Source organism: Phyllobates terribilis, unplaced genomic scaffold, assembly GCF_046119375.1.
Source record: "Phyllobates terribilis strain yellow unplaced genomic scaffold, ASM4611937v1 Scaffold_402__1_contigs__length_1722832, whole genome shotgun sequence".
Classification (NCBI taxonomy): Eukaryota; Metazoa; Chordata; class Amphibia; order Anura; family Dendrobatidae; genus Phyllobates; species Phyllobates terribilis.
This window is the reverse complement of record NW_027363162.1, coordinates 1,235,377-1,248,561: the sequence shown is the minus strand read 5'-3', so window position 1 is coordinate 1,248,561 and position 13,185 is coordinate 1,235,377. Positions and strand designations below refer to the sequence as shown.

Below are 13,185 nucleotides of genomic sequence, written 5' to 3'. Positions count from 1 at the left end.
TTATTGGGGTTCAGTAACGTCAGCTGTTCCCCTGCTGTGCGGACGGCAATTTCTCCTGCTCTGTCCACATTCTCACTACTACTGATTTAAAACCTCCTCCAAATACACCTCTGGCTCCTCTGTTTTCAGTATTATCCCTGAGCTCCAACACCGCCAGTTGGCGCTCAGAAGTGCCGTCTGCACAGTCAACACTTGCTGCCGTGTTATTGGGGTTCAGTAACGTCAGCTGTTCCCCTGCTGTGCGGATGGTAATTTCTCCTGCTCTGTCCACATTCTCACTGCTACAGATTTTAAAGTTCCTCCAAATACACCTCTGGCTCCTCTGTTTTCAGTATTATCCCTGAGCTCCAACACCGCCAATTGGCGCTCGGAAGTGCCGTCTGCACAGTCAACACTTGCTGCCGTGTTATTGGGGTTCGGTAACGTCAGCTGTTCCCCTGCTGTGCGGACAGCAATTTCTCCTGCTTTGTCCACATCCACTGTACTACTGATTTAAAACCTCCTCCAAATACACCTCTGGCTCCTCTGTTTTTAGTATTTACCCTGGGCTCCAATACCGCTAGTTGCTGCTCAGAAGTGCCGTCTGCACAGTCAACGCTTGCTCCAGTGTTATTGGGGTTCAGTAACGTCAGCTGTTCCCCTGCTGTGTGTCCGGCAAATTCTCCTGCTTTGTCCACATCCACTGTACTACTGATTTAAAACTTGCTCCAATTACACCTCTGGCTCCACTCTGTTTTTAGTATTTACCCAGGGTTCCAGCACCGCCAGCTGGTTCTCGGCAGTGCCTTTGGATTAGGTGCCTGCTTCTCGGTATCCAAGTTCCACCAACGTCCGCTGGTCCTTGGTAGTGCTTTCTGGCACAGGTACCTCCTGCTTAGTAACCGAGTTCCAGTACCGTCAGCTGGTCTTCGGCAGTTCCATTGGCTCTTGCACCTTCTGCTACCCATCCGGGTTCCAGTACCGTCAGCTGGTCCTCGGTAGTTCCATTTGCTCTTGTACCTTCTACTACCCATCCGGGTTCCAGTACCGTCAGCTGGTTCTCGGCAGTGACTTTGGCATGGGTACTCCCTCCTGCCCAGCCTGGTTCCAGCACGCCAACTGTTTCTGGGTAGTGTCAACGTCACTTTGCCTCCAATGCGTTGTCCTGTCGTGTTGCGGTCGGGTTAGCCGACTCTATGGTGCCTGCAGTTTAGGTGACTCCTATGTGGGCTGCAGGATCTGGCAATGAAGGCTGGTTCCATAGTGCCAATAGGACAAGCACCCCCTGTAGGACTGTGGGTTTTGGTAACTGCGGCCGGCTCGCGGCCTTGAACTTTTTTTTACATGGGTACCTTCTGCTACCCATCCGGGTTCCAGTACCGTCAGCTGGTTCTCGGCAGTGCCTTTGGATTAGGTGCCTCCTTCTCGGTATCCAAGTTCCACCAACGTCTGCTGGTCCTTGGTAGTGCTTTCTGGCACAGGTACCTCCTGCTTAGTAACCGAGTTCCAGTACCGTCAGCTGGTCTTCGGCAGTTCCATTGGCTCTTGTACCTTCTGCTACCCATCCGGGTTCCAGTACCGTCAGCTGGTCCTCAGTAGTTCCATTTGCTCTTGTACCTTCTACTACCGATCCGGGTTCCAGTACCGTCAGCTGGTTCTCGGCAGTGACTTTGGCATGGGTACTCCCTCCTGCCCAGCCTGGTTCCAGCACGCCAGCTGTTTCCGGGTAGTGTCAACGTCACTTTGCCTCCAATGCGTTGTCCTGTCGTGTTGCGGTCGGGTTAGCCGACTCTATGGTGCCTGCAGTTTAGGTGACTCCTATGTGGGCTGCGGGATCTGGCAATGAAGGCTGGTTCCATAGTGCCAATAGGACAAGCACCCCCTGTAGGACTGTGGGTTTTGGTAACTGCGGCCGGCTCGCGGCCTTGAACTTTTTTTTACATGGGTACCTTCTGCTACCCATCCGGGTTCCAGTACCGTCAGCTGGTTCTCGGCAGTGCCTTTGGATTAGGTGCCTCCTTCTCGGTATCCAAGTTCCACCAACGTCTGCTGGTCCTTGGTAGTGCTTTCTGGCACAGGTACCTACTGCTTAGTAACCGAGTTCCAGTACCGTCAGCTGGTCTTCGGCAGTTCCATTGGCTCTTGTACCTTCTGCTACCGATCCGGGTTCCAGTACCGTCAGCTGGTCCTCGGTAGTTCCTCAGCTTTCTTGTACCTTCTGCTACATTTCCAAGTTCAAGCTTTTTGAAATGGTTCTTGGTAATCACTCTAGATTTCCCTGACGAGGACCCTGAAGACGAGGACCCTGAAGACCAACCCTAAGAAGACGAGGACCCCGAAGACGACGACCCTGAAGACGAGGACCCTGAAGACCACCCCGAAGAAGACGAGGACCCTGAAGACCACCCCGAAGAAGGCGAGGACCCCGAAGACGAGGACCCAGAAGACCAACCCGAAGAAGACGAGGACCCCGAAGACGAGGACCCCCGAAGACGACGACCCTGAAGACCACCCCGAAGAAGACCAAGAAGATGACCCTGAAGAAGTTGACCAAGAGGACAAAGAAGAGAAGACAAGCACCTAGATACAGAAGAACAAGAGACAGAAAACCAAGAAGCAGAAATACAAGAAGCTGCAGAACAAAAAGCGGAAAAACATTAAGCATAAGACTAAAAATCAGAGCAAAAGATAATATCTAAATTATAAGCAGAAGATGACTAAGCAGTGTATGGGGGTGAGTCCGTTCCTCCTCGTGGTGCCCCTGGAAAAGACCTGCTGCTGCAGGCCAAACTGAACGCAGACAAATCCTGTTGTAAATCTTTTGTGACGGGCAGAACGAAAGGTGTAATGTCCAACCTTTTATAGATAACAACTACAGGAATGCCTGCCACAAATAAGAATATGATGAAGAAGAAGAATATGAAGAAGATGAAGAAGTAGAATATGAAGAATGTAAAAAAAAAGAATAATACGAAGAAGGTGAAGAAGAAGAAGATGAAGAAGGTGAAGAAGAAGTGGATGAAAAAGATGCTGAGGATGATGAAGGAGAAAGTGTGGGAGAAGTAAAAAAGAAGGTGAAGAGCATGGAAGTAGTGAAACATAAATATCTGACAAAATATAAAAATACTTAACATAGTCAATATTTCCGTAACTCAGAACGTCTTAAAAAAAATATTAATTCCTGCTATTCCATTTGATTGGGCTAAACCTCTATGCCTTTATTATCTCCCCCACCTCCCCCAATACATTCTACATTATTCTTAGTTGTTTTCCTTCATGTAGAATTAACCTACAAGGAAAGAAAGGGTTTATTTTCATTCCGATATTTCTGTCCCATTGACTTGCATTGGTTTCCGGTATCGGAATCGGCGATATCCGATACTTTTTCGGTATCGGTCCGATCCAATCCGATCCGATATTTCCCGATATCGGAAGGTATCGCTCAACACTACTCATCACTAATACCGTCCTCTCTTGTTAGATATATCAGCAATGTCGGCTGATGGAGCAAGGGAAAGCTTCTTTTCTGATGGAGGAACAGATGGACTGATCTTCTGGTCACCGTCTGCTCCATCAGCAATCATTTTATATCTAACAAGAGATGACTATGTAATAAAAGAGGGCACTGTGACTGCCAAAAATAACAAGAATACACTATGTAAGGGACAGCACTGTACATAACAGCAGAGGAAGCTATATAATAATAGACGGCACCATATATAGCTAGAGAGGATGGTACGTAATAAAGGAGGGTGTTATACATAATAAAAGAGGAAACTATATAACTAAGGACGGCACTATGCATAATAAGTGAATACACTATATACTAAGGGACTATGCTATACATAATAAGGCTACATTACTGTATCTGTGTGCAGTGTCGGTGTGCTGTCCGCTTTTACAGACGCATTGAGCATGCTTATCCTATTCTGATCCTCAAAATCAGATCAGAATAGGACATTCTCTGACCCTCACAGATCTCATTCTCAGATTCGTGATTTTCACGGATGTGTGAATGAATCTATAAAACTCTACAAGTCCTTGTGCTGTCCAATAAATAATTTATTTCTGTTAATGTTGATGATTATGGCTTACAGCCAATGAAAACACAAAAGTCATTATCTCAGTAAATTAAAATAATTAACAAAAAACACCTGCAAAGGCTTCCTAAGAATTTAAAAAGGTCCCTTAGTCTGTTTCAGTAGGCTCTACAATCATGGGGAAGACTGCTGACTTGACAGATGTCCAGAAGGCTGTCATTGACACACTCCATAAGGTCTCAGAGTTCCAATTTTCATTTGAAAATCAAAGTCCCAGAGTCTGGAGGAAGAGTGGAGAGGCCACAATCCAAGCTGCTTGAGGTCTAGTGTGAAGCTTCCACAATCAGTGATGGTTTGGGGAGCCATGTCATCTGCTGGTGTAGGTCCACTGTGTTTTATCAAGACCAAAGTCAGTGCAGCCGTCTACCAGGAAATTTTAGAGCACTTCATGCTTCCCTCTGCCGCCAAGCTTTTTGGGGATGGAAATTTCATTCTCCAGCAGGACTTGGCACCTGTCCACACTGCCAAAAGTACCAATACCTGGTTTACACACAACAGTATTACTGTGCTTGATTGGCCAGCAAACTTGCCTGACCTTAACCTTATAGAGAATCTATGGGGTATTGTCAAGAGGAATATGAGAAACACCAGACCCAACAATGCAGAAGGCTGCTATCAAAGCAACCTGGGCTTCCATAACACCTCAGCAGTGCCACAGGCTGATCGCCTCCATGCCACGCCGCATTGATGCAGTAAATGATGCAAAAGGAGCCCCGACCAAGTATTGAGGGCATTTACTGAACATACATTTCAGTAGGCCAACATTTTGGATTTAAAAAAAAAAATTTCAAGCTGTTGTTATAAAGTATTCTAATTTACTGAGATAATGACTGTTGTGTTTTCATTGGCTGTAAGCCATAATCATCAACATTAACAGAAATAAACACCTGAAATAGATCCCTCTGTTAGTAATGACTCTATATAATATAGGAGCTTCACTTTTTGTATGGAAGAACTGAAATAAATTAACTTTTTGATGATATTCTAATTTAGTGAGATGCACTTGTACATGCGTTTCACCCACACTGCTCTTGAATACAGATATGTACCCCACCATTAATATACTATTAGCCACGCACCAATCACAATATAAAGTGATAAGCAACATTGTGTCCCCATTAACTATAATCTCCACCGTCCAATAATATAAACTATTTAGTCTCTGTATCTTTCCCCAATTAACTGCAAGGCTATGTGCACACGGAAAATATACAAGGTTTTACAGTACAAGCAAAGTGAATGAGATCTCTGAAGTCTCATGCACACGTTGCTTATTTTTTTCCTTGCAGATTTGCAGCAGATTAAAATCTGCATAATGTCAATTCTTGCAGCGTATTTCACCCATACTAATGAGGGGGGGGTACGAAACAATAGCAAAACGTGGCAAAAAAATATATTTTACGTAGCGTTCTTCCTGCCAACACAGAGTTTTCCCCTGCAAATCCTGAATGTGTGCACATAGCTTTTGTCCTTGCCCTGTGTCCCCCCATTCATTATAAGTCCTTGATAGCATCATAATGAATTTGGAGGTGGGAGTAGACAATATCAGGTACTGAGCATCCTTTGCTACCTCCCCCAATTCATTGCAAGTCCCTGACACCGCCTTCTCCCACCTTTCAATCTATTATAAAGTGTCCTATGCACCTTACCTCCATCATTGCTCTCCTCCCATCTTTGTTCTCCCACACCACACCTCAGTGTCTTCTCCCCTACACTCATCATTGCTCTCCCACCCCACCCCCATCATTGCTCTCCCACACCACCCCCATCATTGCTCTCCCACACCACCCCATCATTGCTCTCCCACACTACCCCCATCATTGTTGTTCCACATCACCCCATCATTGTTGTCCCACACCACCCCCATCATTGCGTTCCCACACCACCCCCATCATTGCTCTCCCACATGATTCTCATCATTGTTCTCCCACACCACCTCAATCATTGCTCTCCCACACCACCCTCATCATTGTTCTCCCACACCACCTCCATCATTGTTCTCCCACACCTTCCTCATCATTGTTCTCCCATACCACCTCCATAATTGCTCTCCCACACCTCCCTCATCATTGTTCTCCCACACCACCCCCCATCAATGCTGTCCCACACCACCCCCATCATTGCTGTCCCACACCACCCCCATTATTGCTGTCACACACAACCCCCATTATTGCTGTCACACACCACCCCCCATCATTGCTGTTGCACACCACCCCCCATTCATTGCTGTCCCACACCACCCCCATCATTGCCGTCGCACACCAACCCCCAGCATTGCTGTCCCACGCCACCCCTCATCATTGCTCTTCCACACAACTCCCATCACTGCTCTCCCCATCACCCTCATCATTGCTCTCCCCTATCACTGCTCTCCCACATCACCCCCATCATTGCTCTCCCTCCATCACCCTCATCATTGCTCTCCCCATCATTGCTGTGGTACACCACCCTCATCATTGCTCTTCCACACCACCCTCATTATTGCTCTCCCCCATCATCCTCATCATTACTCTACACATCATCCTCATCATTTCTCTCCCTCTATCATCCTCATCATTGCTCTCCCCCACCACACCTCAGTGTCCTCAGTCTCCCCAGTGTATTTTAATAAAAAAAAAATTAAAAAAAAAAAATACTTCTCAGCCCGCTCCCCTGCAGCATCGTCTTCACCAGCAACATTCTTTCTGATACAGGCGCACGCTGCATGATGACATCATCAAGCTGTGTGCTTCTGTGTCAAACAGAAAGCACCGGGCGCGCAGGAAGCAGAGGATGGATCCTTCAGCTATGCTGCCATTCTCTCCTATAGGCAGTGGAGCTGCAGGGATCACTCCCTGCCCGCCGTGTATAATGAGGGCAATCTGGCCATGGGCCCCCCCCCCGGAGCCTGGGGGTCTGAGAAACTGGCCAGATTGCCCTCAGTATTAGCCACCGGGCAAGGGTCCCCCTGCATCCCCGGGCCCCGATGCAGTTGCACTGACTGCACCGGCGGTATGTCCGTCCCTGTATCATCAGATTACAAACATCAAGGTTTGGTTCAACTTTAAATACCTTACATACCCAAATAGATGGCTTAGGAGACTTGATCCTACTCATGGATGCCCTTTAAATGGGGTCTTTCCGATGCTGTTGGCATCCGTTATATGATAGAACGGGCACTGCATGGTAACTTTTTTTGTAAGAAAAAGCCATGAATCAAATGTGAACAGAGCTTTAAAATGGCAGTTTCCTAAACAGAGACCAATGTGAATCACATAAGTAATTTCCAACCACACTGTAAAAATGGAAGCTCTCCAGAACATCTGAAAATGAATGACTGTAAAAAAGGTAAGCAACTATATGTGACAAATCCTTCTAGAAACTTAAAAATACTGTGTACACCAAGTAAAAGGAAGGATTAGTGGTAATGAAAACGCATTAATATTTGATGAAGCGTGTCAAAAGGTTATGAAATAAAAGACTGTGGTGAAAGAATAGAATGAACGTCCAGGAGTCTGTTTATAATCCAACAAAGAAGTCAGAATCATTAAACAAAACAATATTTGCTAATTCGTAGACAAGGCAAAGTTATACTCATCCCTACTTGACATTTTCCATTTCTAGATTAAGTCATATAAATCTATCTCTCAGCACTTTGAAATGTTTTATCACAGCCAGTACTTTTTGTAAGAAAACCCAAGTTATCAAAAATAAGGATGGGCTGGTGGATTGCAAGTACAAAATTAGTGAATCCCATTAGTTTTACTTTCACTCACTGAATATCCCAGGCACGTAAGTATTCCGAGTACTGTTTTTTTTGCTGTTGAAGTCTCTCTTACAAAGGTTGTACCATAACACCGATAATTTGATTTGGAAATTTACATGCGCATAATAATAAAAGTGTACTGACGTTAAACATGACCTTTTTAACTAGTTCTAGCAAAAACATTAGTTACTGGAAGTTAAGATAATCTATTTTTTATTGTTTTATAATTTTAATAATAGTAAGTTGCATGACACTTTGAATCTGTTTTTTTTAGAAATAAAGATCTGTTCCTATGCTAAAGATATTTTTATGCTATATAAATATAGATTAATTCTTGCATAGTAAAGGCAGCTCTCTAGTGCACTTTGTGCATCAATTCCTTGATCATGATTCCTCTTTTTGGTCCATCACTGCAAATATTACTGGCTACATCCATACCCCTTCAGGGGCAACTATTTTGACCTTTAAGGACACAGCAATTTTTTTTTTAATTAATGTGTTCCATGAATCATAGCTGTTCAATTTTTCTGTTGTAGCAAGTACAAGGTGTATTTTTTAATGATATTATTTTGTAGTAAGCTTGTGTTGGAAAACTATTATCGTTCTTTTTGGGGGGAGGAAGGAATGGAAAGGCAATTGTGCAATTTTTTAGGAGTTCACTTTGCATAAGTGATATTATAACTTTATACTTCAGGTTAGTATGATTGTGGTAATAGCACATTTATATATATTTTTAGCTTTAATTCTTTTGCCCAAGAACTTCTAGTTACATTTAAATATCATTTGGTTTTGTGTTGCCATATTTTGAGACTTTTCAATCTTTGAGGACTTGTTATTTGAGAGATCATTTGAGATTTTCATTGATACCATTTTGAAGTATGCTTAATTATTTTCTTGCTTTATATTCTGTTTTTTTTTATAAACAGCAATTCTAGCATTGTAGTTTTCACACTAATATAACAACAATGTTATAAATTACAGTACTAGGGAACCTGGAAATGGGAAAGAATTAAAATATACATATAGGGCCGCGTGGTGGCGCAGTGGTTAGCACTGCAGCCTTGTAGCGCTGGGATCCTGGATTTAAATCCCACCAAGCACAACATCTGCAAGGATCTTCTCCCCGTGTTTGCGTGGGTTTCCTCTGGGTTCTCTGGTTTACTCCCACACTCCAAAGACATACTGATAGGGAATTTAGGTTGTGAGCCCCAATGGGGACAGTGATGATGATGTCTGTAAAGTGCTGTGGAATTAATGGCACTATCTTTTTTAAATGCATTTCTGGGTTGAATAGCCATAATAATCCCTGGCATACTTTCTTGAATAGGATGTTGATATTGAAAGCAGGGGTGACACAGTATAAAATAAGCTCATAAGCTCCCACTAGTGGCAGCTGAAACAATTTTTTCTATCTTTAAAAAGTAATTCAACGTTTGTGTAGCACCCTGAGGATTCGGCTGCTACAGGGGTATTGCACCTCAACCCAGAGGTGTGATATTCCACTCCCGGGTAAGGATGGAGTGTGGACCTGAGCTCGGTAGGCTGCATGCACTACACACATCCCATTTCCGAGGAGCAGACCGACGGTACTCCCACTTAGAAATGTGCAGGTACGACCGAGTCTGTTCCTGGCTGGAGTGGGAGGGGGGTGGTACATCCCAAGTAGTGTAGGGGCAGATAGGGGGAGCAGCCTGGGTAAAGATAGGAGCTCATTGGGTGCTGGTCGCCTGAGCTCACACATAGAGGGTGTATATAAGGTGGGCACCATCAAAGAACAGGGTCAGTCTGTCAGAGCAGAGCAGAGGAAGAGGAGCAGAGAAGCCCCAGGGAGAGAGAGAGTGGAGCAGAGAAGGAAAGACCCAGAGAGAGCAAAGAAAGGACTCTGAGAACCCAAATTCAATCCCCGGGTGAAGAGTCGGCAATAGGGTACCGGATCCCAAACTGGTGGGGGCAAAAGCACACCCTAGCCAGAGACCGGAGGCCGTGGGCAGCGTCTGCCACGGCCACCCACCACATCCACCCCGAAGGCATACCACGTGGAGGGTCAGGGAACCCAAGGCCAAGGGTGTCCCAACAGAAGGCCCGAGGGAGCTGGACCTAGGTGGATCACTAGTGGGGACGGCCAGAGGAAAGGACAGAAGGAGAGCTCAGGGTCACGCTCCGGACTTGTTTGGGGGTTTGCTGAATCCAGGACCTGGTGGACGCAGCACGGCTCGGGTGGTCACTTGAAGCTGGAGTGACCGGAACATCAGCAGTGAGTAAATACCCTAAACTGCACAACCCGACTCTGTCTTCATTTAACATCCATGCTGCACCACCACAACCCCCATCCTCTGCACCTGACCCCCTGAGGCTATACCCCACCCGTTGGGGGTTATACTATCAAAAGCTGCACCAATACCATCAGCCTCAGCGGACCCTGCTGCAGCGGCGGCCATAGTGACCGCAATACAACGGGTGGCGTAGTCGACATTAAGAACTTAATAACATCTGTAGGACTGCCACATACAACTGAGTTTGACACCCTGGGCACGGACCGGGTCATAGCCACTCGGAAGACTACAACTCCCATCTGATCCGGCTCCGGGTATTCCCCTAAAGAATATGGCCCAGGGGGTGCGTCATTTGCTCTTATTTATATGAAGTTGATTTCTTTATTGCAAGTAGATTGGTGGGGGTCGGGGTCATGAAACCCACAACAAGTGCTCAAAAACGCCTAGAAAGGTGATCAGCTTTGGAGTCAGAAACGCACAGCTCGTGCTTCAATGCACACACAGAGCGGGTTACAGATACACTAGACAGCCTAATCTTTCTACTGCATCCATACTACACTATGTACCGTATTTTTCGGACTATAAGACGCACCTAGGTTTAGAGGCGGAAAATAGAAAAAAAAATGTAAGCAAAAAATGTGGTCATGATGCCCTGTTAAGGGGGAGGGGGTCTGCTTATATGGGTAATGTCCCCCAATTATGTTACTATCCCCCATCATTGTATATATGGCCCCCTCCTTCCTTTTATACGTGGCCCTCATTCCCATCCTGATATGCATGGCACCCCAATCCCCCTTCCTGGTATGCATGACCCCCCTCATCCCTCTTCCTGGTATGTATGGCACCCTTCATCCTGGTATGTATGCCCCCCTTACAACCATCCTGGTATGTATGGCACCTTCGTCCCTCTTCTTGGTATGTATGGCACCTTCATTCCTCTTCCTGGTATGTATAGCACCCTTCATCCCTGTATGTATGGCCTCCCTCATCCTGGTATGTATGGAACCCTTCATCCCTTATGTTTGACCCCCCTCATGCCTCATCCCTGCATGTATGGCCCCCCTCATCTCTGTATGTATGGCCCCCTTCATCCCTGTATGTATGGCCCCCCTCATCCTGGAATGCTTGGCACCCCCTGATCCCCGTTGCGCTGCACATAAAAAAATAAACAATTATACTCACCTCCTCTCTCCTCCAACACTGTGTCCCACTCTGTGCTAGAATAGTCACTGCTCCTCATGCCGGGACTGCGTTCGTGGGGAGCAGTGACTATTCATTCTCCCTAATAGCGCACACACTGTAGCCACAGCGCGGCTCCTGCTGTGCTCTGTCAGTGTGCCCGCTATTAAAGACCATGAATATTCACCACATCCATGGGAGTAGTGAATATTCATGGTCTTTAATAGCAGGCACGCTGACAGCCAAGCGCAGCAGGAGCCGCACTGCGGCTACAGTGTGCGAGCTATTAGGGAGAATGAATGGTCACTGCTCCCCACGAACACAGTCCCGGCGTGGAGAGCAGTGACTATTCCGGCACAGAGCGGGACACAGCGCTGGAGGAGAGAGGAGGGGAATATAATTGTTTATTTTTTTTCTGTGCAGCGCGATGGGATCAGGGGGTGCCAAGCATACCAGGATGAGGGGGACCATACATACAGGGATGAGGGGGGGCATACATACAGGGATGAAGGGTGCCATACATACCAGGAGCCCAACTGCAGGCACAGTGTGCCAACTATTAAGGAAAATGAATATTCACTGCTTCCCACTCCCATGGGCGTGGGGAGCACTAAATATTCATTTTCTTTAGTAGCAGACACAGTATAGACTGCAGCAGGTGGCTGCTTCCTCCTGTGCCCCGCTTCACCACTGATATAGCTTCCCCCACACCCACCACCACCAGGACCGGCTCCAGGTTTTTGTGGGCCCTGGGCGAAAGAGTCTCAGTGGGCCCCTTTAACACATACCACGATTCATGATGCACAGATACCGCAGAGAAATATATATATATAGTACAATGCCGAAGATTTCACTTACATTACATGACCGATATCTATTGTAAATTCCACAATAGCTCAGAAACCGGCGAATCGCTCCATACAGAATACTGGCCCCCATAAAATGATCCATACAGGATACTGGCCCCCATAAAACGCTCCAAATGGAGGCTGCTCCCCCCACATAATGCCTCATGCAGGCTGTTCCCCCCCTTATAATGTCCCACTCAGGCCGTTCCCCCCTTATAATGCCCCATGCAGGATGTCACCCCCCTTATTATGCCGCATGCATTATGTCACCCCCCCTTATAATGTCCCATGCAGGATGTTACCCCCCCTTATAATGCCCCATGCAGGATGTCACCCCTCCTTATAATACCCCATACAGGATGTCACCCCCCCTCTTATAATGCCCCATGCAGGATGTCACTCCCCCCCATATAATGCCCCATGCAGGATATTCAGGGCCTCGGCACTTGCCCGGGTACTGACGCCAGCCCTGCCTACCACTAACAACCACTGTATTTATGTATATCGGACTATAAGACGCACCCCCCACTTTTCTCCAAAATTTTGGAGGAAAAAAGTGCATCTTATAGTCTGAAAAATACAGTATGTGCCAAAAGTTGTGCGCTCCTGAGCTGTGCACTTCTTGGGGGATTTTTCAGCAATCAGTGAGTATCTCAACAACCCAGATCCTCACCAATTTACTTGCAATTAAGAGAAAAATAACATGTAAAAAATAATAGCAAATCTTTAATAATTTTTTAACCTTATATCTACATGAACAAGACTTGAAACTCAATATCAGAAAAAAAAACCTTAGCAAAAAAATTAAGCCCTAGAAATGTTAATGTGATAAAAAGTGGATATTCACTTAAAGTATGGTACAAATACACATTAGTATGTGAGTATTATTATATCCAATAATATACTTTCAGCGCAAGGACAATTTAAATTAAACATACCTTTTGACAGTGGGAACTAAAAAAGTGTACAATGTTAGCATAAAAGCAGAACTTATTTTTCTAAGAATTTCTTGAAACGATGCATTGCACTAACATTTATCAACTTAGATACGAAAAAAATCT

The 13,185-nt window shown here is 45.8% G+C and overlaps 1 protein-coding gene across 8 annotated transcripts in view; it reads left to right on the top strand.

Moving 5' to 3' along the window:
* The first annotated feature begins 7,655 nt into the window (after positions 1-7,655).
* LOC141225084 (mycolipanoate synthase-like) overlaps positions 7,656-13,185 on the top strand; it is a 115,620-nt gene continuing 110,090 nt past the window's right edge. For 2 of the 8 annotated variants that reach the window (XM_073667002.1, XM_073667003.1), the window contains exon 1: positions 7,803-7,850. Coding sequence is in view for 2 of the 8 variants with exons in the window: in XM_073667000.1 (XP_073523101.1) it covers positions 10,429-10,440 (12 nt within the window). In the remaining 6 variants the exon portion in view is untranslated. The other 6 variants (XM_073667001.1, XM_073666998.1, XM_073667004.1 and 3 more) reach the window with 6 other exon arrangements.